Source organism: Leptonychotes weddellii, chromosome 13 (genome assembly GCF_054177405.1).
Source record: "Leptonychotes weddellii isolate Sample4059 chromosome 13, ASM5417740v2, whole genome shotgun sequence".
Classification (NCBI taxonomy): Eukaryota; Metazoa; Chordata; class Mammalia; order Carnivora; family Phocidae; genus Leptonychotes; species Leptonychotes weddellii.
In genome coordinates this window covers 68,928,962-68,955,190 of record NC_138381.1, presented here as the reverse complement: position 1 = coordinate 68,955,190, position 26,229 = coordinate 68,928,962, and the positions used below count along the sequence as shown (strand labels likewise).

The following is a 26,229-nucleotide window of genomic DNA, read 5'->3' as shown; positions in this document are numbered from 1 at the left end:
CAAGCCAAACATTTCAGGATAAAGAAAACTACAGTCTGAGAGTCAAACTGGAGCTCAGAAATTCTTACAGTATCAATTTGGATACCAGAGTAGAGGAAATTAACCCAAAAAACTAGATGAAGAAATTTTAAAAAACTGATGAAAAAATTAAATTAAATGTATTTATAAAATTATAAATAAAATAATTATAAATAAAAATTTTAAATAAAAATCTAGATAAAGGCAATGTTGGAGCCGGATCTCAGTGGCTTTGGAAGGTCAACTGTGCATCACTTTCTCCAACTCCACAGTAATCTTATCTGCCCCACCAGTGACCTGAGAATCATTGGTTAAATCTGCCAGTATAGCCCCAGATAAAGGTGACTTTAGGATACATTTAAAGTTCAAAAAATACAACCAGAGGATCAAGAATCTGTGGTATGTTAGACAATTTTATGTAAATGCAACAATGTTTGGGGAACAACTTTAAAGCAGAGGGCATCTTCTAACAAGAAGTTTTCTCTGAGGTTGCTCTGTAAATGGGTCAAATAGAGTTTTTACAGTCAGATCTTGGATAAGCCTGCTATTACTTTTTTAGATTTCCCTTATACACGTCGAAATTAAATTACTACTGGGAAGGAAGGGCATAAGTTATCATTCATGATATGGAGAATGGATGTTTTTCAAATATTAATACTTATTATTGTATATTCCCACATTTGTTATTTGCTATACCTGCCCAAACTCTTTTAAATTAATAACACAAAAATGTAGCAAAGAGAAAGGAATCTTCTGATGTTATACAAAAGCATAGAAAAAACATTTAATAAATTCACGCTGCCTGGCCCACATAGAGCAGTGACCCATTAAATAATAGCAGGATGAATGAATTAACAATTATAGTCAGGAGTGATTTTCAAAAGTACAATAACAACAACTCTTTTGGGGCACCTGGGTGGCTCAGTTGTTAAGCATCTGCCTTTGGCTCAGATCATAATCCCAGGGCCCTGGGATCGAGCCCCACATTGGGCTCCCTGATCGGCGGAAAGCCTGCTTTTCCCTTCTCCCACTCCCCCTGCTTGTGTTCCCTCTCTCGCTGTGTCTCTCTCTGTCAAATAAATAAAATCTAAAAAAAAAAAACAAAACCAAAACCAAAAAGAAACACAACTCTTTCACTTACCCAATTCAATACAGGTGATTCCAAGTGACCAAATATCAACTTTCCCATCATACTGTCCTTCGTCCATAGCTAAGATCACCTCTGGAGCCATCCTGCCAAATGTAATGTACAAAATTTGAGTTGCAAATTAAAAACAAAATTCATCTAATGAAGTGATTTGGTGAAATAGCTGTTTGAGCACAGTCTAAAATTTTGTCTAGTAAAGATATTATTTCCTTATACAAGTCATTTGGAAAAACACTGTTCAAAACATAAACATTATACTCAAGGATTTACAGGAAATAACACATTATTTTCAATAAATCCTGGTTCCACCATTATCTATCAGTTTTACCGCGGCTAAATTACTTAACCTCTCTGTATATCAGTTTTCCCATCTGTAATGTGGAGAGAATTCTAGTAGCTACCTCAGAAAGATTTGTAAAGGATTGATATGTAGGAAATACTTAAACAAATAACTATAGACAACATAGAAAATACTTATGGAACTATTTAAAACAATATAATCAGATATTTCAAAGATATTGCAACTCAAAAAATAAACAAACAGGCTATGATAATGGATATTGTTTGTCCAGAATGGATTTCCATAGGAGGGCAGGGGTCTTATCAGTTTAATATGTTTTTTTTTTTTCTGTTACTATATGTAAGTGCCTGCTTAGTAAATGCTACTTGATGATCATTGACAGAAAGGAAATTCAAATAGTAGCTAATTTTTTTAGTAGGTAAGTAATTATCCAGGGATATAAGTCATTGTCCAAGATACAATGAAATTCTAGTTTATCTATGAAAGGAAGGAAAGGCATCTTGAATAGATGGGGTGAAATTTTCAGTCAGAGTGACAAACTAAGAAAAGTCTCAAAAAAAGAACTCAACAAAAAAAAGAAACCGGATTTCTTTCACTGAAAGGTAATATTTATGCTTGTTGACTAGAGAAGGTTAAAGAAACTACTTTGTCCTTGCCTAGAGATTCTGCTTCAAGAGAAAGTTTCAAAAGAAACTTCAAATGAAATCTAAAACCTGAGCTTGGTCAGTGAGTTGATAATCCTGCTCAGTTTACACACAGTGACATCAACCTTATTTGAACAATTTAAAGTCTCTGGAAATTTTATACTAAGTCAGAGTGTTTCTTTTTTTTGCCAGTGAGTTTTCTATCCTTTAATGAAATCTCATTTGAGGCACATGGTGAGACACTGTCAAAAAACAAAACAAAAGCAATGCTTTGAGCCCATCTTGTTCATGTATGTATATTTTAAAATTCTAGTTTTTAAATTCTACATACCAGTAAGGTGTGCCCACAAAGGAGTTGGCAGGAGAAGCCATTGAGGCAGATCCAAAATCAGCTAGTTTCACCTGACCTGGCTCTGTTAGAAGAATATTTCCTGCTTTAATATCCCTATAGGAAAAAATAAGAGGGTTAGAAAATTACTTTTCAACTTTGATTATGGAATAGGTCAGAGCATGCAATTAATAAGACAAAAAGTTTATTAAAAAAAACCTTGCTCAGATAGCCAGAAGGGGATTTAGTAATTACCGCATGTTATACGGGGGCCCAGATTCCTGGATGTACTTACAGGTAGATCAAAGTAATTACTAAAAGGTAGAGCTTTATTTAGAGGGAAGGAATGCAGTGAGAAAAAAGGCAGACAGACGTGGCAGACAAGGAAACCTTTTCCATCGCTACACTTAAAAAAGCATATTCTCAGATGCTAAATCCAGTCATCAACAGTATCCCTTCTGCTGGGAAAATTGGTGCCATTTGTAACTGCCTCTTTTTTTTCTTTTCCAAATTACATAACATTTTTGGAGTCTAAATAAACCTTCAATAACTGTATTATCTACCTACCAATAAACCTCAACTACACACATACCTTTTCTTTCTTGCCTGTGACCCTTTCTCTCTGCCTTAATTGTAACTGCAACTCTAAGGCATTTGAGGGTACATGTTATATGGAAGGTGTTATTTTAAAAATAACACTGTACAGTAAAAAGAAGACCCTGAAAGATCAAAACAAACAAGGATTAGGGATTAGGAAATTGCATTTCTATTGTATTACTACAAAGAATCGCAAGCTGTTACTACTAAAGCTATTAGATATTTTATGCAGCAGAAAAGTTTTCAAAATATTATTTTAAAATATTCATTGTTGAGGATGATAATTTAGAATGAAAAGACATGGGTGTACTCTTGATTCTCTTCAAAAAAAGCATGAGGTGTAATGAGTACCAGGAACCAAGACTTATAAATTGGTGGGCCGTGGAAAGACAAAGCAGAGAGAATGAGGAAAACGGAAGCTGAAAATGAGAAGGTTCAAATGTTTCCAAAACAATGTCTCCAAAAATTTTCTCTTGAAAATTCAGTTTCTTTACTCAAGATGACATTAGGCATTGGCAGAGAGAACTAAAAAAAACACTTATTTATCTAACAAAAGAAAAATACCTCTTCTCTATTACCTTCAATTAGAACACTGACTTGTCAAATCAAAATAATAAATCTGAGACACGGTTTTTATTTTTAAATAGGGAGCACACTTTATTATTTTTTTAAGATTTTATTTATTTATTTGACAGAGACAGAGATAGGGAGAGCAGGAACACAAGCAGGAGGAGTGGGAGAGGGAGAAGCAGGCTTCCCGCGGAGCAGAGAGCCTGATGTGGGGCTCGATCCCAGGACCCTGGGATCATGATCTGAGCTGAAGGCAGACGCCCAACGACTAAGCCACCCAGGCGCCCCGGGGAGCACACTTTAAAAGCTTTGTTTTTTCAACTTCTTTTATATACTAAAGAAGATAAAGTATAATATAGAATATAAAACATTAAATCAATATGCAGATTTTGTTAACAAAGGCACAAAAAAATGAACCATGGCTTTAAACAGGAACCAGAAAAATCATATATAAACAAGTTGGCATTTGGTAATGACATTTTGGTAACAAAAAAACGTACTATAAAAATTTTTTTTGTCAAACCCATAGACACTATGGTTAAATCCATTTTATCAGCATTTATTAGATATGGTTAAGTTCATTCTTTGTCTTTATTATACATAAGCCAAATTCACGGCAGGAATTTTGGTCTGCCTATTTTGAGGAAGTTCTGCCTTTGCTGTACCAGTAACTGATAATGGCTACTCTGGGGTGATTAAAACAGAAGCAAAAGGGGAACCTATGATGTAATAGTTTCATTTCTTCCTAGTAAATGTCAAAGTTTTTTCTTTTGTTTTTGAGCCATTGGATCCTTTATATCTACCCCATATTCCACCACTTCTGCCACCATTCATTAAAGTAACTGTACTAGCAGTTCTTTACTGAGAGAAGGAAAGATTAGGAGAACATCTTTATTTAGGAGAAGTTAGTAGGAGGAAGTAGACTGGAGGGAGGACAATGGAGTTGTGGTAGAGAAAATAAAAGGTAGGGGAAAGCCTTGGATTAGGAGTTAGGAAATCTGAGCTTCAATCTTTATTATGTAAAACCTGTGAAACTGTGGGTAATTATTTTAATCTTTCAGAGTCTCAGTTTCTTCAGCTGCCAAGATAAATACAATAATATCTTCCTAAATATCTATGTGGACTATAGAAAAGCACAATATTTTAAAGTTATGAAATAGCACGTATTTATATAATATTGACTTGTTATTTGCAACAGGAAAAGGAGAAGAAACTCAGCTAGGAAATAAATATATGGAAGGAAGGCTAATTTTCTTTTCTTCTTGGCATTGTATCAAAAGGCTGCTGGGCCCTTCCTCAAATTTTCCTGCAACATCCTGCCTTGGAGAACAGTTACCTATAGAACAGAGGTGATGCAAGTCTTTGTGAACATCTGGGACAGACCAAGAGACAGAAGCTAAATTCTGACAACTTTCCTTCTTACATCCAGCAGCAGCAGCAATCTCTTTGCTTCCTATAAATCCACAGGCACCCTAAAAAGTGGAGCAGGCACTAACTTTCAAGATTCCTTGGATAGTCCTGTAACTGACATGTAACTGGTCTCCAGTCTTACCTATGAATCAGTGCATGAGAATGCAGGTAGGCCAGCCCCTGCAAGGCACCGTGAGTAATGGCAGCGATTTCCACTTCTTGAAGTGGTTTTTTGTGAACTGAGGAAGGAAAAGAAAAATTCAGAAGTAGTAATCAGTTGCATTCTTCTTAAAATCTTACACAGTTATACCAAACTGAATTACATACTCTCAAATGACAATTTGGGAACACATCCACCATATTTCCTATAGAATTGCAATAAATAATCAGATAAAAGGAAACTCAAGTACAAAAACAAACAAACAAACAAACTCCTTAAAACAAAATAAAACAAAGCCTGATATTCACTGTAATGAGTTGTTAATTGACCTGTCAGTTGCAAGTCAAAGCCACCACTGATTCCAATTGGCCAGGCCCAAATTTACCAGTCCTTTCTGACATTTTAAATGCCTAGAATGTTTTAGGTTGTATTATTCTCCTCTCCACAGAGCATCTATAATTACCTCTTCTAACTACAGGTTTTCATTATTTGTGAAAGCAGCTAATAAGCAATTTCTATTCAGAGATCAAGGGTGATATAAAAAAGTTTTTTTTTTAATGTAAATTTTTAACCCAGTCTCTGATTATAATAGTATTTGCAGAAGAGAACTGGGTCAAGTCAAGATATTTGAAGGAGTTAAATATCAATATAATTTGATACCATCTACCTCTCTTTCATATATACATATGCATTTGACGTTTTTGGGTACATACATCATATTAGCCGAACATTTTAGTAAGTACCTGCCCTGGATGGGCCATGCACTGAACAGCAGGAGGGCTGTTAATCATTCCCGAGACACTTTCAGCCACTGCAGAGATAAAGTTTGCACAGCTCATCCACACAACCCTTAGGTATGAGTCAGCATCCATTTGCTTTGCCCAAATTGCACTTTAATATAGGAGTAGATACTATTCTGGTCAAGGCAGAACATAAAGGAGGGGGATAGTGCTTTTATTCTTACCTTCTAACAAATCAGAGGCTGAGCCTAAGCAATATTCCATCACCAACTGTAATAGATTAAAATAATAACCAGAATAATGACAGTTAATAAGAAACTGCTAAAACCAACTTAAGTAACCAAGGAACTAAGAATGCTAGGAGAGTAAGTATTCTTTTTTTTAATGATTTTCTTTATTTATTTGAGAGAGCGAGAGAGAGAGAGCATGCGCGAGTGAGAAAGAGAACATGAGCAGGGTGGAGGGACAGAGGGAGAGGGAGAAGCAGACTCTGCAGAGCAGGGAGCCCGATGCAGGACTCAATCCCAGTACCCCGGGATCATGACGTGAGCCGAAGGCAGATGCTTCACCAAGTGAGCCACCCAGGTGCCCTGAGAGTAAGTATTCTGACCTACTTGACCTGGATTAAATTTTGGTCATCTGACACTAATTGATTTTTTATAACTTTTATCATATGGTTTTATTTCCTCCTTGGAACTGGAATGTTCTAAGACTATAAGGGCAGGGAGCCTGATGTGGGACTCAAACCCAGGACTCTGGGATCATGACCTGAGCTGAAGGCAGATGCTTAACCAACTGAGCCACCCAGGCGTCCCATATATTATATTATTATGTATAACAGAGTTATATATTCACATCTAAACTATTAAATTCATTATATATTTATATATGTAATTAAATATATAACTATATATGTTAAAATTATTCCATTACCAGAATAATTTAAAACATAAGAAACACAGAAGTTTAAAGTTTTGAAATTTTATTATAGTTTTCTGCTTGACATTAAAATAAGCAAATTCAGAAACATTAATTTTATTTACGTATTAATAGAAGTATAATTGACATATAATATTATGTTGATTTCAGGTATACTTCATAGTGATTCAACAATTATCCATTATGAAATGCTCACCACCCTAAGCGTAGTTACCATCTGTCACCATATGAAGTTATTACAGTATTACTGACTATATCCCTATGCTGTACTTTTCATCTTTGTTATTTTATAACTGGAAGTTTGCACCTCTTAATTCCCTTTACCTATTTCACCCATTCCCCTACCCCTGTCCCATCTGGCAACTAACAGTTTGTTCTATGTGTTTATGAGTCTGTTCCTGGTTTTTTGTTTGTTCATTTGTTTTTTTTGGATTCCACATGTAAGTGAAATCATATGGTATTTGTCTTTCTCTGTCCAACTTATTTCACTTAGCATAATACCCTCTAGGTCAATCCATGTTGTCGCAAATGACAAAATTTCATTCTTTTTTATGGCTGAGTAATATTACATTGTATATGTACACCACATCTTTATCCATTCATCTATCAGTATCACTGAGGCTGCTTCCATACTTTGACTATTATAAATATGTTGCAATAAACAAAGGGGTACATATATCTTTTCAAATGTGCACTTTTGTTTCCTTTGGGTAAATACCAAGTAGTGGAATTACTAGATTGTATGGTATTTCTATTCTTAATTTTTTGAGGAAACTCCATACAGTGGCTGCACCAATTTACATTCCCACCAACAATGCACAAGGATTCCCTTTTCTCCACATCCTTGCCAACAGTTGTTTTTTCTTGTCTTTTTGGTACTAGACATTCTAACTGGTGTGACGTATAATTTTATTTCTTATTGTGAAATGAGAGATTCCACATTAAATCAATACCATAATAAACATTAGCCTTTTATGTGCACTATTTTTTCCGCTTTATTGAGGTATAATTGACAAATACTCCTTCTTTATTTTTTTTTTTAAAGATTTATTTATTTATTTGACAGAGAGAGAGACAGCAAGAGAGGGAACACAAGCAGTGAAGTGGGAGAGGGAGAAGCAGGCTTCCCACGGAGCAGGGAGCCTGATGCGGGGCTCGATCCCAGGACCCTGGGATCATGACCTGAGCCAAAGGCAGACACTTAACGACTGAGCCACCCAGGCATCCCAATTTACTTAGTTGTTTAAGAAATGTTTCCATCAAAATTGGTTAAAGAAGGAGTGTTTGGGGCGCTGGGTGGCTCAGTCATTAAGTGTCTGCCTTTGGCTCAGATCATGATCCCAGCGTCCTGGGATCGAGCCCCGCATCGGGTTCCTTGCTCAGCAGGGAGCCTGCTTCTTCCTCTGCCTGCCACTCCCCCTGCTTGTGAGCTCTCTCTCTCTGGCAAGGAAATAAATAAAATCATAAAAAAAAAACTAAGTAAATTAATATGCACATATAACTTCCTTTAACTGAGTATATGGAATATGAACACAGAACTTTAAAACCAAATGGAGAGAATATGGTTCTAGGACAGTTATGGTTATATTTTTAAAATTTTTATGTTAATGTATATTTTGATCATTTTATCTTTTCCCTATTATTCCATAACACAAGGACACCTGAGCTGTGGCTAGTTGTTTGCTCCTGACATTAACAGCTCTAGTTGCTCTACCTTTTTTTTTTTTTAAATAGAGTTATTTATTTACTTGAGACAGAGAGAGACTGAGCCAACGTGGGGGGAGGAGGGCAGAGGGAGAGAGAAACTCAAGCCTCCATGCGTAAAATCCCTTTCTTGACTCATTTAAGATGGCTGAGATTGCCAGAGAACTGATGTCCAGATAATGAAATACTCCTCTGATTAATTTCTTCTGCTCAGAACAGAAGCAACGACTCTATATATCTTAAAAGCTGCTTGAAAAGAACTGTTTATGTTTAAGTATATTGTTTGATAGTCCATCTGGGAACAAAAATTCCATTCCCTAACTGGAGATCACTTGTACATGGTAACTTCTCAATAAATGAATCTCAATAAATGACAGTTAGATTGGACTCTAAATTGGAACGTAAGGTCTGATAAAGTACAAAGTATATAGCATTTTCATGTACTAAACAGTAGCTAACCTAAACACAGAAACACAATCATGTAAAAATATACTAAAAAGATAGAGTAGAACAAAAGACTTTTTTGAGGTAGGACTGGGGGCAGAGGGAGAGGAAGAGAGAGAATCCCAAGCAGGCTCCATACCCAGCAAAGAGTACGACATAGGGCTCAATCTCACAACCCTGAAATCATGACTTGAGCTGAAATCAAGAGTCAGACACTAACCCAACTGAGCCACCCAGACACCCAAGACTGTTTCATTTTAATCACATGCTAGGCCCTGTCTGATAAAACGTAGACCACGATGGTAATACTAAGCATAATCCCGAATTTTGGGGGAATTTGAGTGGGGGATGAGAAATTACAACAGTAAAAATTCTAGGATGAGAATAAAAGGATCTGCCTTTTACTTTTGCAAATAAATCATAAAATGGTACTAACTTTTCACTATCTGTTAATTGTTTATAGAATAAAATTTCCCATAGGCTAGATATCATATTTAATCTTATAGAATGTATACCATATGGCACACTCTGAGGTATTAACAAATGTTAAATACTGATAACAAAAGTCAAATGGGTCAGAAATGGGACTGATAATTTTACAGATCAAAGAGATAACAGAGGGGAGCCTGGGTGGCTCAGGACATGACCCCAGGGTCCTGGGATCGAGCCCCGCATCAGGCTCCCTGCTCGGCGGAAAGCCTGCTTCTCCCTCTCCCACTCCCCTTGCTTGTGTTCCTGCTCTTGCTAGCTCTCTCTCTGTCAAATAAATAAATAAAATCTTTAAAAAAATAAAATTAAATAAAAAAAACAAAGAGATAACAGAAAAAAGAGAAAAAAAATTTAATTGGAAATAAATGATAATACAGGTCCTTTGACTTACCCAAGCAGTGTGCTCTTTCAAGTAGCAACCTTTATACTCAATGGTATTAGGATGCTTTAATTGTCGTAGAAATTTGACTTCCTTGAGAATATCTTGCCATTTCTATTGAAGTAATAAAGAAAATGGTATAATTTTTTAGGCTGGAAATAGTATTTTACTATCAAGTATACCTATATAGTATTCTTTTCATTATTTTAAATGGACAAAGTAAAAGTTTAATAAATGAAGAAGCCGTTTAAACTTGTGTTATTTCTTTAATTTTAGTACATGTAAATGTAAATCTATGATATATGATAAAATATATGATAAATCTATTATACTAACTTATGTTCTATTCCACAAATTAGTTGATTGAGGTAGAATATTAAGAATATTTATTATATACACCACAAAAAGGAATAAAAAAAGAACTATGATAAATGTTTAAAGAACTTTGTTTCTACCATCAATTTCATACTAACTGGTTTATGTCAGTTTAGGTATACAACTGTCTTTAACATACCTCATGTGTCTGCTTCCCACTGTAGGACATTTTCTTAACTGCCACCACCTCATTGGTGTGAGCATTTGTGGCCTGTGTTGAGACAGCAGAAGAAAAAATAAATAAAAGAGAATGATGTTTCAGCCACTTTAACTTAAATATTCGACTAGAGACTTTAAATAACATTCTCACACTTTACTATCATAGTTTAAAGATGCTGCAACTTCTGATAGGCTAGATAGACATTTCCCCCCCCACTGTAAAGTACAGCTTCTTTAGATCCCTATCCATATACATGCAAAGACCATAATATTAAAAAGGATTAGGGTTTAAAAATTATATATACAATCAAACAAAAACAAGTCAAATTTCCAAAACATCCATACTGGCTTCACCATATAAAATGTCCATCGATGGAGAACCAGTTAGATAATGTGGTACAATCACATGATGAAATAAACAGTAAAAGTATGAGATAATATATATGAATATACAGAAATATGGAAAGATGTAAAAAAACAAGCTGCATATTATCTTACTTTTGCAAAATAATATTAGTGTGAGTGTATGTATAGAAAGAATATGAGAGAATTTATACCAGAATATATATCAGTGATAATCCCTGGAGCAGTGTTGTCCAACAGAACTTTCTGTCTTGATGGAAATGCTTTATATCTACATTGTATATGATAGCATGTGAAATGTGGCTACAGTGACTGAGGAAATGGAGTTTACATTTTAATTAATTTAAATCTAAATTGTGGCTACTGTATTGAACAATGCAGAAGGTAAGATTAATTTTAAGAGGGACTTTCACTTCCAAGGGGACTTATGTTTTATAGTAAGAATGTATTACATATATACTTACAAACGTGTGTGTGTCTTCATCTATAAAGACTGCCTTGTCTCATAATTATCTCTATATAGCGTTTCCATACCCCAAATACAATTCAGTGAAAGCACACATGAAAATAACAAATAACTCAAGTAATAGTCTTCCTCCAGATTTTCTTAAGAGATCTAAAACTAGATAATTTTCTAAAAATTTTTGGAAAAATAAATAGAAGACATTAAAAGATTATCTAATTTTGGCTTCTTCTAATAACAGAGCTCTGCATCAGTGCCGTACTCCTGATGGCAGTAAGCTATTTTGATTCTATGATATTATTATTGTAAACCAGTAAAGCTATAGCAGTGGTTCTGAGGTAAAAGATTGGAATTCACTCACTGATAAAATCAGGTCACCAATTTTAGAGAAAAATGTAGAATCACGTTCTTAAAAACACTTAAAGAAGCTCCTCAGATAAAACAGTGAATTTCTTTCTAATTAAAAAAATTTTTTAATTTTTTTCTAATTAAAAAATTTTTAAGTTAAAAAATGAACAACTTATTGATATAAAAATTCAGCCAGAGTCTTACTGAATGACAAAATGCTGAACAAATGAACACTGAAAAAAAATTTTTTTTAATTATTTTTTAAAGATTTTTATTTATTTATTGAGAGAGATAATGATAGAGAGCATGAGAGGGGGGACAGTCAGAGGGAGAAGTAGACTCCCCACTGTGCAGGGAGCCCGATGCGGGAATCGATCCCGGGACTCCAGGATCATGACCTGAGCCGAAGGCAGTCGCTTAAACAACTGACCCACCCAGGCGCCCTTTTATTTTTTTTTAAAGATTTTTATTTATGAAAAAAAAAATTTTTTTTATAAGCACTAAAGAAAGGCAAAAGTACCTATTATAAAAATAAGGTATCCCACTAGTCAGAGTTTTCACATCAGCAGGCCTCTACAAAGGCATTTTTTAGATATTTTGTTCATTTAGAAGGTACAGATGGACTTTTGTTAAAAATAAAAATCTCTCATTTTGCTGGCTTTTAAAATTTAACTCTAAGACTGCTTATATGACAGCAACAAAGACAAGTTGATGTGAATTCAGTATTATAATAAAGGTTAGAGTGATTGTATCTGAAAAGCGGATATTTTGGGGGTGAATCTATGTATTGTGCAGGTTAAACAGACTGGGAAAGGTTTAGGAAATGCTCAAGCAATGAGGAATTTTAACTTGTAATGGTATTTTTTAAAAAACAAATCCTTAACCTTCATAAAAAGAAAAAAAAAAGACCCACACAAATGGAATCAGAGGGCATTGTCTAATTGCTTATTAAGGTTATTTATAATCAATGCTTATTTGGAAACAGAGACTTGAAAAAAGTTACCCTAGGATAAAAATATATTTCTTGGGGCACTTAGGTGGTTCAGTTAAGTGTCCGATTCTTGATTTCGGGTCAGGTCATGATCTCAGAGTCTTGAGATCGAGCCTGTGTCTTGCTCTGTGCTCAGCAGGGAGTCTGCTTGAGATTCTCTCTCTCCCTCTTCCTCTGCCCCTCCCCCCGCACATGCTCTCTCTCTCTCTAAAAACAAATAAATCTTCAAAAACTATATATATAATAAATGTAATATATGTATGTTTCTTTACATTTACAGAGTAATCATTACTTAGGACTTGGTAAGTATATTTCCTTACAAAACCTGCCTACGGGAGCACAGACTCAATATTTGAAAAACATTTTCACGATGATTTTTCTTAGATGTGAAAATTTTTTTTTAAGATTTTATTTATTTATTTGAGAGAGAGAGAATGAGAGACAGAGAGCATGAGAGGGAGGAGGGTCAGAGGGAGAAGCAGACTCCCTGCTGAGCAGGGACCCTGATGTGGGACTTGATCCAGGGACTCCAGGATCATGCCCTGAGCCGAAGGCAGTCGCTTAACCAACTGAGCCACCCAGGCGCCCCCTCAGATGTGAAATTTATTTTTTAAGTTTTAATTTAAATTCCAGTTAGTTAACATACAGTGTAATATTAGTTTCAGGTATACAATTTAGTGATTCAACAACTCCATACATCACCTAGTGCTTATCACAAGGGTGCTCCTTAATCCCCATCACCTGTTTCACCTGTCCCCTCCCCCTTCCCCTCTAGTAACCATCAGTCTGTTCTCTAAAGTTAAGAGTTGGTTTAGAGTAAAAAAAAAATTTTTTTTTTTAAAGATTTTTATTTATTTATTTGTTGGTGGGGTGGAGCACAAGCAGAGGGAGTGGCAGGCAGAGGGAGAGGGAGAAGCAGGCTCCCTGCTGAGCAAGGAGCCTGACGTGGGACTCGATCCCAGGAGCCCGGGATCATGACCTGAGCTGAAGGCAGATGCTTAGCCGACTGAGGCACCCAGGCATCCCCCCCCAAAAAAAATTTCTTTTTAAGATTTTTATTTATTTATTTGACAGAGAAAGACACAGTGAGAGAGGGAACACAAGCAGGGAGTGGGAGAGGGAGAAGCAGGCTTCCTGCGGAGCAGGGAGCCCGATGTGGGGCTCGATCCCAGGACCCTCAGATCATGACCAGAGCCGAAGGCAGACACTTAACGAATGAGCCACCCAGGTGCCCCTAGATGTAAAATTTTTAATTTTTTTTTTTTATTTATTTTGCGAGAGAGAGAATGAGAGACAGAGAGCATGAGAGGGAGGAGGGTCAGAGGGAGAAGCAGACTCCCTGCTGAGCAGGGAGCCCGATGTGGGACTCGATCCCGGGACTCCAGGATCATGACCTGAGCCGAAGGCAGTCGCTTAACCAACTGAGCCACCCAGGCGCCCTAGATGTAAAATTTTTAATGCAATTTTATACTGGTTAAAATTCAGAACTGAAACTTAAAAAAAAATCAATGTTTTAATCAGAAAAAGGAAACTATCAGTGGGGGCTCAGCTTTCCAGTACTTCAAACAATATTATGATTACAACCTCTACACATGTCAAGTGTTATTCTTGAAACTTACATTCATATTTAACATTTCCAAGTGTCTTAATAATCTCAGTAACTTTAAGCAAGATCACTGATTCAAAAAATATTTAGAGTACTATGTGTTTCTGACATTTTCTCAACCCTTTCCAGCTACATTTAGATTACTGTCCACTTGTTGCTAATTTATAGAGAAATATAAAAATTAAAAATAAGCTTTTCTTTTTGCCTTAGTTATTAAGTCTCAACTAAAAGGTAATAATTATACCCAGAAGGACAGAATTAAATTATTAGCCTTAGGTGGATTATAGAAGATATGTGAAGTTCAACAAGGCAACACTACAAATGTAGAAACTTCATAGTTGTGTTTAAATGAATAAAAAAATGAACATGCTCGGTCCTTTTCTATTTTCCTTTCATACAGAGTTTCTTACTATCTCATTTGTTAATGCTGCTAATTTCTGAATCACTTATGTAAATCCAAACACACAAAGGTATTTCATCAATAGCTTCCGTTTTTTTCTAAATATACTCTCAGCTGATTGAGTCTATGAGAGCTTGCTTTAAACATATTTCCTGGCATCATTAGTGTAAAAGCTGTAAACTACAAAAGTCTAACAGAATTACGGTGTTTAGGTATAAAAATGTTGGTTGCTAGAATCTGGTCTGAATGGCTTGCTAGCATGACTAGGATTCATGAAAAGTACTAATTAGCAGTACCCCAAGTTCTCGGAGTTCTTTATAATTTACCCATTCATTCAACGAATACTTATTAGGTATTCAAAAAGTGTCAGTTATTGGGCTAAGAATTGTGAGTAAATATGCCCAGTACCTATCTCTTGTTACAGACAGTAACAAAAATATCATAACCAACAAATGTAAAATTGCAATTATGACAGGTGCTATAAAGAAGAGTATGTGTTACTCTGAGAAACAAAAATGGGGGGATGGGCAGGTCAGGCAAGGCTTCCCTGAAGAAATGAGGCTTCAGCTGAGAGCAAAAAGAGGAACAGGAGTTAAGAAGGTGAAGGTAAAAGGGGAAACATTCCAGAAAGAACAGTTTATGCAAAAATCCTATGATGATGGTCAGAAGAAAGCTATCATAGTATAGCTAGGGCAATGAGAGCGAGAGGGAATATAGCTTCGTTACGACCAGGGACACATTGTGGAAGACATTGTAGGCTGGCTACAGTAAGGGTTTTGATCAGATTTACTTCTTTTTTCCCCAAGCTCACTGTCGTGTGGACAACAGACTAAAGAGACCACAGTGGATACACAAAGATGGCTTAGGAGGCTATTACAGTTGTCCAAGAAAGAGATGACAGTCTTCTTGGTTATCATGGTATGAGTAACAAGAGGAAGAATCTATTAATAGTGAGGGAGGAACTACACATAAATATTACTGTGGCCAATGAGAAATCCATTCTCAGGTATTACCTGTGTGACCATTATAGATAAAAGGTTAAAGCTTTTCTAGGTTTTACAGTAAAGTGTAAGTTAATTCCCCTTTAATCTGTTTTTTAATGCCTTACGGGTTTATATGGGCCTGTACTACTCGTATAGGAAATACTATATAGTTAATGATTACATTTTCAAAGCCACCCAGATATCCTTATGATTTTTCTAGTCTATCATATCAACAAATAACATATATTTAGTGCCTACTGTAAACAGGACATTGGGCTAACCTTTAGAGTTGTAAAGAGATATTAGAAAGAGTCCTCATTTTTTTTTTTTTAAGATTTTATTTATTTATTTGAGAGAGAGAGAATGAGAGAGAGCACATGAAAGGGGGGAGGGTCAGAGGGAGAAGCAGACTCTCTGCCGAGCAGAGAGCCCGATGCGGGACTCGATCCAGGGACTCCAGGATCATGACCTGAGCCGAAGGCAGTCGCTTAACCAACTGAGCCACCCAGGCGCCCTAAGAGTCCTCATTTTCAAAAGGCATATACTCTAGTTAAATAGACAGGACTTAGCCCAAATAGCAAATAAATTGCTAGGTCTCCTGCAGCCTACTACAAATGACCTACAAAGTAGGTCTCATTTTGTCCTTAGTCCAAAGGCTTATAAGTTTCAAAACATGCTTGGTTTACTGTAGTCAAAAGGAGAATTTTGAGAGGGGCCTAGCTGCTTTTTATTTACTTATTTTTTTAAATTTAAATTCAATTTAGTTAACATATAGTGTATTATTAGTTTCAGGGGTAGAATTTAGTGATTCATCAGTTGCATATAACACCCAGTGCTCATTATATCTAGCTGCTTTTTAAAATACAAAAGTCAGATAGAGATTGGAACTACCCTCTGACTCTGGCCAAAAGAGATTCTGAGAGGATGAATGAGTTATAAATAGAAAGAAAGAAAAGATGACTGAGGAAAGTATCTTGGAGCAAAACAAGTAGATCACAAACAAATATATACAGAATGTTTCAATTTTTAGAAAGTTCAAAACCAGGCAAAACAAAATTGTATTGTTAGGGGTGCAGAAGAAAGTGGGTTATGTATAAAGAAAAACTAGAAAATAATCACCATAAAATTCAAAATAGACATAAGAGGGGCTTCAGAGGTGCTGGCAATATTCTATTTCTTGGCCTGGCTGGTGTTTATAAAGGGATTTACCTCTTAACTGTTCTTTAAATTACATATCAAAATATATGGGTATATATTTATGCACACTTCTGTATGTACATTTATAATTTAAAAATCCTCTTAAAAAAAAGCATCTCTGGGGTCCCTGGCTGGCTCATGCTGATAGAGCATGTGACTCTTGATCTCAGGGTTGTGAGTTTGAGCCCTAAGTTGGGGGCAGAGATTACTAAAAAAAATATAAATAAATAAACTTAAGGGAAAAAAGCATCCCTGTGAATGAGGAAGCAGGACTTTGATTGGGCTTTAAATACTATTCTAAGCCCAAAGACTAACATAGCAGTGTTGACTAGAAAATTAGCACACTTTTCAGCCATGGACGGTCACTTAATGATAAAATGTACTTGAGTGGAAGCTAAATGTTAAATGGGGGCAAAGGAGAAGTGGTAGTGCTGAGCACAGACATAAAGGCATGAGAAAGAGTTCAGGGGAAACCCAGGCTGAAGATTTGGCTAGAAACAAAAAGATGAAATAAAAATGCAATTAATAAAATCTTATTTGGAAGGACAACTGAAGATAAGCCCTACCCAGATGCCAAAACATAAAGGATCACTTAAAAGTCAAATGCTATTTGATGAAGAAAAAAAACTATTCAATAACAGGTTTAGAGGAGAAATAAGTAATAAGCAGTACTTAAATATCACTTGCTTTCATGGACTAGGTCTCTTAAGTATTTGTGATTTTGATGAGGCGAACTTCTAAGGTTATATAAATAAATTAAAACTACATTTTCTATAATGAATTGGTGAATGAGCTATGGTAACATTTCAGTCACTTCTCATTCTTCTTATCAGAAGATAACCACAGTCTTAAGAATTCAAACTGACTCTAGGGGGCTAAGCATTATACCCTTTAACCTAAAATACTGAATTGACATGAATGTTACTAAAAATCTTTGTTGGTCCACCTGTCTGAGTAGCTATCCGTTCATACATCCATCTGTCCATCATTTATTGATTTCCTACTATTACCAGACATTATACAGGTTACTGGGGATATAGCAATAGATAAGATAGGCATAACCCCTGCCCTCATGGCATTTATGTAGGGGAGGAACATACATGAGTCAAAAAAATCTCACACATAATTATTTCATTACAACCATGATAAATGCAACAACATACAAGCACAGGGTGCTATGAGGTCATAAAGAAAGACTTAATTTAGTGCTGGACAGTTGAACAGGAAAGGACACCTTGTGGACGTAACACTTAAGCTGAAATCTGTAGGGTAAGCAGGAGTTAGGCAGGGATGGGGATGCAATAGGTAGAATTTTCTAGGTGGGAGGAATAGCATATATAAAGGCCCTGAGGCAGAGAAGAGCTTGGCATATAGAGGAAATGCATAGGGCCAAAATTCAAGTTTATAACATTTTTTGGACTACCTTGATAGTAGAGTCAGGTGACAGAGATTCCACTGACTTTAATAATGCCTAGAATTCTAGGACTACCTTTTTAGCAATGAGTATTTGCCTCTAGTGTAGACATTTAATTTATAGAATAAACACTAAAAGCAAGTATATTTTACAAGTAATCGAATGTGTAGAATTCAAACTCCCCTAATTTAATCTCTCTCAACAATTCTAAAATTACTTACAAAATAAACTGCTCCAAAACTTCCATGTCCAATTTCATGCAAATCAATAAAAAGTTCTTCAGGATCATCTTTGTAGAAGAGATCAGCAATCTCTGGGTCCTTTGGCACCCCTTTACGCATGATGTCCAGTATATGCAAATGTTTTGCTTTTGATATCCCAGTCAGCCTTATCTCTCATTTACAAATATTTTGGGGGTAAGTTTTTAGTACCTGTAAAAAAATAAGGTTTGACATTAACTTATTTCTAAAACATCTTGGTTGGTGGCAATACAAATTAATATTAAAAAGCACCTTGGTCTTACAACTTTGTAATAAAAAGACAAATAACCCAAAAGAAAAATGGGCAAAGGATCTGAATAGACATTTCACCAAAGATACACAAGTGGCCATTAACACATGAAAAGATGCTCCACATTATTAGTAATTAGAGAAATAAACATTAAAACCACAGTAATATATCATTTTATATCCACTAGGATAACTACTATCAAAAAGTCAAATACTATTGGTAAGGATGTGGAGAAAGCAGAACCCTCCAAAACTGCTGGTGGGAATATAAAGTGGTGCACCATTTTGGGAAACAGACTGGCAGTTCATCAAGAACTTAAAAATCAAGTTACCATTTGACCCAGAAATTCTACTACTTGGTATAAACCCAAGAGGAATAAAAACATATGTCCACACAAATACTTGTACGGATAGATACTGACAGCAGCATGATTCATAGTAGCCGGAGGTGGAAACAACCCAAATGTCCATTTGGTGAATGAATAAACAAAATGTGGTACATCTGTACAATGGAATATTACTCTGGCATAAAAAGGAACGAAGTACCAATATACGCTACAACATGGGTGAAACCTGTAAACATGATGCGAAGTTAAAGAAGCCAGTCACAAAAGACAAAGTATTGAATAATTCCATTTATATAATACACCCAGAATAACTAAATCTATGGAGACAGAAAGCAGATTATTGGTTGTCTACAGCTGGGGGAAAGAGAGTTTGGCGGTGATAGCTAAAATGGATGGGCTTTCTTTTTTTTTTTTCTTTTTTCTTTCTTTTTTATTTTTAAAGATTTTATTTATTTTTTAGAGAGCGAGCGAGAGAGAAACAGCATGAGAGGGGCTTTCTTTATAGAGTTATGAAAATGTTCTAAAACTGATTGTGGCGATGGTTGCACAATGGTTAATATACCAAAAACCACTGAATTGTACACTTTAAATGAGTTATATCTCAATAAATCTGCTTTTAAAAGCAGTTTGGTGGGGCGCCTGGGTGGCTCAGTTGGTTAACCGGCTGCCTTCGGCTCAGATCATGATCCTGAGGTCCTGGGATTGAGTCCCACCTCAGGCTCCCCCTGCTCTGCAGGGAGCCTGCTTCTCCCTCTCTCTCTGCCTGCCATTCCCCCTGTGTGCTCTCTCTCTGTCAAATAAATAAAATCTTAAAAAAAAAAAAAGCATTTTGGTCTAATTCATATTGAAATAATAACAGCTAAGGTTTATTAAGCACTATTTTGTGTCAGGCAACACTAAGTTCCATATATGTATATATTATTTTCTTTAATCCCTATAGCAGCTTCACAATGTAGGACTTTATTATTTTGATTTTATATAACAAATTAGAACTGGGAGGCAAAACTACTCCCCCATAATCAGGGAGCTAGTATTTGTCAGAACTGGGGCCCAAACCCAGATCTAACTGTAGAGCCCATGCTCTTAATATACAATATATACATATAGAATAGGTAATTAGGTAACAAACTGCTACTATTTGGAGATTATGCTAACATTCACTTAAAGAGGCAGATTATTCTGCTGCTTTACAAAATATTCTGAGTTTAAAGTTTCTATTAATAGAAGGACATTATTTTGACATGCTTATATATTGGTTGTTAATAGTTACGTTTAGCTGATATAGATCCTTATTTTTTGAAAAATACTGAAATATTAACTTTCATCTATATTTTTGTATTATAAATATTCCCCCCCGCCATGAGAATCAATCATTCCAACACTGACCATATCACAGGATAATTTGTGTTTCTTCCTTGACCCATCAGATAACTATGCTAGAAATTTAGTTATTGGCCAATAAAATTGTGTTTTTAAAAATGTGAGCCAACAGGCTTCATTCAAGGAGAAGAGAAAAAGAGGATTGTTAATAAAGAAATATAAGTAGTCAATGCTAAGAATCATTTTTCTCTTGTGACATGACAGCGTTAGCTATGTACATTACATGGTTAGTCTAGTTAAATCATTAGCATATGTAGGTCAGCAGCCTAACCATCTATCCAGGCAACTCTTTCCTGACTCAACAAATATTTATTGAGTGCCTACTATTTGTCAGGTATGTACTGGGTGTTGGTTGGTCCCAGGTACAATGGGATGTGGTCCCTGTCCTTAAAGGGCTTAGAGGCCGATGTGGGAATAAGCATTACACTATAATCATACAAATAACAAAATGGTTATAAATGATTTTTATGATGAAAAAGCAAAAAATTTAATAGAAGATATAATAGGGTGACCCAGTCTGTTTTTTCTTGGATATGAAAAAGCATGCCTTTTTAGGAAAAAATAAAGTAATTCATTCAATATGGATGTATGAAAGAGTTGGAAGGAGAAAATATAAAGCTGGTGTTAAGCCAAGGAAAATCACACCAGGCCTTTTAGGCCATATTAAGAAATTTGGACTTTATCCTGAGGGTGGTGGGGAGCCATCAAAGGTTTCAAACAGGAAAAAGGGATTCCTCTGCACACTCCACTTGTAATCCTGGGCACTCATCCTGACAATCCATGAATATTGATAACCAAGTATAAAGTCAATGTATTAATACTATTGAAAAAGTGACTTAAATTTAGTTGTCAGTCGGGGCGCCTGGGTGGCTCAGATGGTTGGGCGTCTGCCTTCGGCTCAGGTCATGATCCCGGGGTCCTGGGATCGAGTCCCGCATCGGGCTCCCTGCTCGGCGGGAAGCCTGCTTCTCACTCTCCCATTCCCCCTGCTTGTGTTCCTGCTCTCACTATCTCTCTCTCTCTGTCAAATAAATAAATAAAATCTTTAAAAAAAAAAAAAAATTTAGTTGTCAGTCAAGTGACTAAAAGTACAAAACTAACATTGAAAAAGTGCTATTGTCTTCATTGCTTATGTTTGAGAACATAAAAGAGAAACAATACATTAAATCAAGGATATGCATTTTCAAGACTATGCCAAAAAAAAAAAAAAAAGCAAATTATGAGAATGTCTTTAGAAAAAACAAAAAGATCTCTGAACTAAATTTATGAGAACTAAAATCTTTTCAATCATCAAAATGTATTCTAGGGGCTCCTGGGTGGCTCAGTTGTTAAGCGTCTGCGTTCAGTGCAGGTCATGATTCCAGGGTCCTGGGATCAAGCCCCGCATCAGGCTCTCTGCTCAGTGAAAAGCCTGCTTCTCCCTCTCCCACTCCCCCTGCTTGTGTTTCCTCTCTTGCTGTGTCTCTCTCTGTCAAATAAATAAATAAAATCTTTAAAAAAAATGTATTCTAAACTTTTAAATATTTTGGCTTCAGTGTGAATAAAGCTAAGTACTATGGATAATCATTTGGAAGAATACATATTTCACTATGTCATACTCTAGACTAAAATGATTCTCTAAAGAAATGAATATTTAAATACAAAAAAAATGACACCATAAAAACTTCTTAAATAAATTTCAGGTGAATCTTTAAATACTAAGCAAGACACCAGAGGCAAAAGTCATAAACTAAAATCAGTAAAATTGACTATATGCAATTAATAACTTCTATATCTTAAAAAATACAATGAATGGACTTCTGATTCCAGCCAAGATGGAGTAACAGGGACTGGATTTATTATCTGCCACCAGAAACAACTAACATTACAGGAAGGAAAACAGACCAAAATTCTTCATAAATATAGATGCAAAAACTGATAACAAAATTACAGCATATAAAATCCAATAATATATAAAATGGGTAATACATCATGAGTAGATGGGATTTATCCCAGGAATGCAAGGTTGGTTTAACACTCAAAAATCAAGCAATGTAATTCACCAAATCAACAATCTGAAAAAAAGCCAAATAATCATCTCTAAAGATGTAGAAAATCATCTGACAAAATGAGCCAACTCAGAATAGAAGGTAATATCCCCATCCTGTTAAAGGAAATCTATGAAACATTTATAGCTAATATCAAAAGTAATGGTCAAAGACCAAATGATTTCCTCCTAAGATTAGGAATGAAGCAAGGAAGTCTGCTCTCAGCCCTTCTCTTCAACATTGTGCTGGATGGTCTATAAGTGTAATAAGGCAAGAAAAAAATAAAGACATCAAGATTGGAAGGGAGAAGTGAGACTTTTACTGACAAACAACATAACCACCTATGTAGAAAATTCAGTGCAATCTACAAAAAGCTACTAGAATTAATAACTGAGTTAATCAAAGTGGCAGAACACAAGACCAAGATCAATATATAAAACTCAATTATATTTTTATATATGAACAAATGGAAACCAAAACTTCAAAACATCACACTAGCATAAAAGTATGAAATACTTAGGGATAAATCTGACAAAGAATGTACAAGACCTGTACATTGAGAATTATAAAATAATGTAAGCAACTACTTTCTGCAAGGTAGGAGGTGCAGAGAAGTGAATCTGAGTGATTCTGATATATGGGAAGATAAACCATGGGGGTAGGGAGTCTCCATAAGCCGGCTACCAGAAAGTGATACAGCAGTGGAACACAAAATCAGAACCCTGCTCCAGTGAGGGAGGTCTCACCTGAAAGGTGCTCACATTGCTAAGCAGGGACAGAACCTTAGGTAGGTCAGTGTGGTCTCAGGATCCCCAGGGTCACAGGAAGACCAGGGGTGCCTGAGTGAGGCAGAGTTCCCAGGCACTGGAGCAGGGAAGCCAGCTGCAATCAGGGAGCCCAGGAGTGGGCTCTCAGCTCGGGGTTGTCACAAACCATGAACCATGGCACGATCGGGTGACTGCTCCCTGAGCCGGGGCCCAGCAAGTGGCAGTACCAGTGAGACACCCCTTCCTCCCCAGGAGAGGAGTGGTGAAGGAGTGTTCTGCAGGAGTCTGCAGGGTTTGGAGACTCGAAATGGGGTCGTGTGCCTGAGATAGAAACCCTTGGTCACAGGCAGGGTAAGCATGGAGTGCAGCCGGAGACCGGGGAGACGGGAGTGACTGACTGCTTTTCTCTGGTGGTACACTGAGAAGTTGGGCCCCAAGCTTTAGGCTCTGGGGCTGGAGACTGGGAGGCCACCATTTTCATTCTTATCCTCTAAAGCTGCTCAGAAAGCCTTCAGGGAACAAAAGCCACATAGAGCAAACCAGAACAGATTATTTAGCATGGCCCCCTGGCAAGGGTGGTGCAATTCTGCCTGGGGCAAAGACATTGAGAATCACTGCAACAGGCCCCTCCCCCAGAAGATCAGCAAGAACTTCTGGCCAAGACCAAGTTTACTGATCAAAGAGAACTGCAAAACTCCAGTGCTAGGGGAATATAGCACATAGAATTCATGACTTTTTCCCCCATGATTCTTATTCTTTCAATTAGAAAAATTTTTTTTCCTTTCCTTTTCCAATCAATTTCCTATTTTATCAACTCCTTTTTAAAATCTTTTAATTGTCATTTTTACAGTTACATTCTATCCCTTCATTGTATTTAATTTTATTTCTATATATATGTAAGTTTTTCTTTCCTTAAAATTTTGGGATATAGTTTCTTCTAACAGACCAAAACACACCCAAAATCTAGTGTATGGCTCTCTTCTATTCACCTGTCTGATCATATGCTCTTTTTTCTTCTTCTTTGTTTTGTTACAGTCTTAAAATTTTCATCTTTGCAGTTACATTCTATCCTGTCAATGCATTTAATTCTATTTTTGTATATATATGTTTTTCTTTCTTTATAATTTTGAGATGTAGTTTCTTCTAACAAACCCACCAAAATACACTCAGAAGATAGTGCATTGCTCTGTTCTGTTCACTTGTCTGTTTATATCCCTTCCTTTGTTGTTGTTGTTGTTATTTTTGTTTTATCTTATCTTTTAATTTTCATTTTTATAGCTACATTCTATCCTTTCATTATATTTAATTTGATTTTTGTACATATATAAGTTTTTCTTTCTTTACAATTTTGGGATCTAGTTTTCTAACAAACAGACCAAAATACACACAGGATCCAGTGTATTGCTCTATTCCATTCACCTGTCTGATTATATTTGTGTTTAAAAAAATTTTTTTTCATTTTCATTTTATTTTAATTCTTTTTCCTCAGTTTCGGGTCTCTTCTGATTTGTTTAGTGTATATTTTTCTGGGGTTGTTGTTGCCATTTTAGTCTTTTGTTCTCTCCTTCATCTCTTCTTCTCTGGTCAGAATGACAAGATGGAACTCACCTCAAAAAAGAGAACAAGAGGCAGTACTGACTGCCAGGGACCTAATCAGTATGGACATAAGATGTCAGAACTAGAATTCAGAATAACTATTATAAAGACACTAGTTGGGCTTGAAAAAAAGCATAGAAGACACCAGAGAATCCCCTTCTGGAGAAATAAAAGAACTAAAATCTAACCAAGTCAAAATCAAAAAGGCTATTAATGAGATGCAGTCAAAAAAAAAAAAAAAAAGAAATATCTTGATCATCCAATAGGCAAATTAGAGACTAAGCTAGATGGAGTATGTAATTTTGACAATCCCTTAAAAGTCAAACACACTTGGGGGCACCTGGCTGGCTTAGCCTGCAGAACGTGTGACTCTGGATCTCGGGATTGTGAGTTCAAGCCCCACGTTGGGTGTGGAGCCTACTTTAAAAAAAAAAAAAGTCAAACACACTTAGAGCTAGAAGGCACTTTAGAGAAATAGTCTAGAGCACACCCCCATTTTAAACTTGAAAAAAAACCTGCATTCTAAAGAGAATAGGACTTTTTCGAGGTGAAAGATTCTACTGCTTAGGTATTGGATAAAATCTATAAGTCTATATCAATATATGATAAGAAATCCCCCACATATGAGAATAGAGGAACGTGTAATTCTGGAATAATGCTGGAAAAATATAGATCAATAAATATCTGTTGAAAACAAAAACAAAAACAAAAACAACAACAACAAAAAATGGAGACCCTAACTGTTAGGATAAATGAGGCAGAAAAGAGAAGTAGTGATATAGAAGACAAAATGATGGAGAATAAAGAAGCTGAGAAAAAGAGATAAACAACTACTGGATTACGAGGGAAGAATTCAAGAGATAAGTGATACCATAAAGCAAAACAATATTAGAATAATTGGGATCCCAGAAGAAGAGGAAAGAGAGAGAAGGGCAGAAGATATATTGGAGCAAATTATAGCAGAGAATTTCCCTAATCTGGGGAAGGAAACAGGTATCAAAATCCAGGAGGCACAGAGAAACCCCCTTCCTCTTAAAATCACTAAAAATAAGCCAACACCCCGACATATAATAGTGAAACTTGCAAATCTCAGAGACAAAGAGAAAATCCTGAAAGTAGCTCAGGACAAGAGGTCTGTAACCTACAAGGGTAGAAATATTAGACTGGCAGCAAACCTATCCACAGAGAACTGACAGGCCTGGCATGATACATTCAGGGTGCTAAATGAGAAAAATATGCAGCCAAGAATACTTTAACCAGCTATGATGTCATTCAAAATAAAAGGAGTCATAAAAAGCTTCCAGGACAAACAGAAACTAAAAGAATTTCTGATTACTAAACCAGCCCTAAAAGAAATATTAAAAGGGATCCTTTAAGCAAAGAGAGAGCCCAAAAGTAACATAGACCAGAAAGGAACAGAGACAATATACAGGA

The 26,229-nt window shown here is 36.0% G+C and overlaps 1 protein-coding gene across 2 annotated transcripts in view; it reads right to left on the bottom strand.

The window, feature by feature from the left end:
* TAOK3 (TAO kinase 3) overlaps positions 1-26,229 on the bottom strand; it is a 182,652-nt gene that overhangs the window by 72,355 nt on the left and 84,068 nt on the right. For both annotated transcript variants that reach the window (XM_081802106.1, XM_081802107.1), the window contains exons 3-9: positions 18,391-18,600; positions 10,385-10,456; positions 9,883-9,984; positions 6,140-6,185; positions 5,158-5,254; positions 2,442-2,555; positions 1,160-1,251 (exon numbers count right to left, since the gene is read on the bottom strand). In XM_081802106.1, coding sequence (XP_081658232.1) covers positions 1,160-1,251; positions 2,442-2,555; positions 5,158-5,254; positions 6,140-6,185; positions 9,883-9,984; positions 10,385-10,456; positions 18,391-18,510 — 643 coding nt within the window. In that variant the 5' untranslated portion in view covers positions 18,511-18,600. The remainder of the gene's footprint in view (positions 1-1,159; positions 1,252-2,441; positions 2,556-5,157; positions 5,255-6,139; positions 6,186-9,882; positions 9,985-10,384; positions 10,457-18,390; positions 18,601-26,229) is intronic.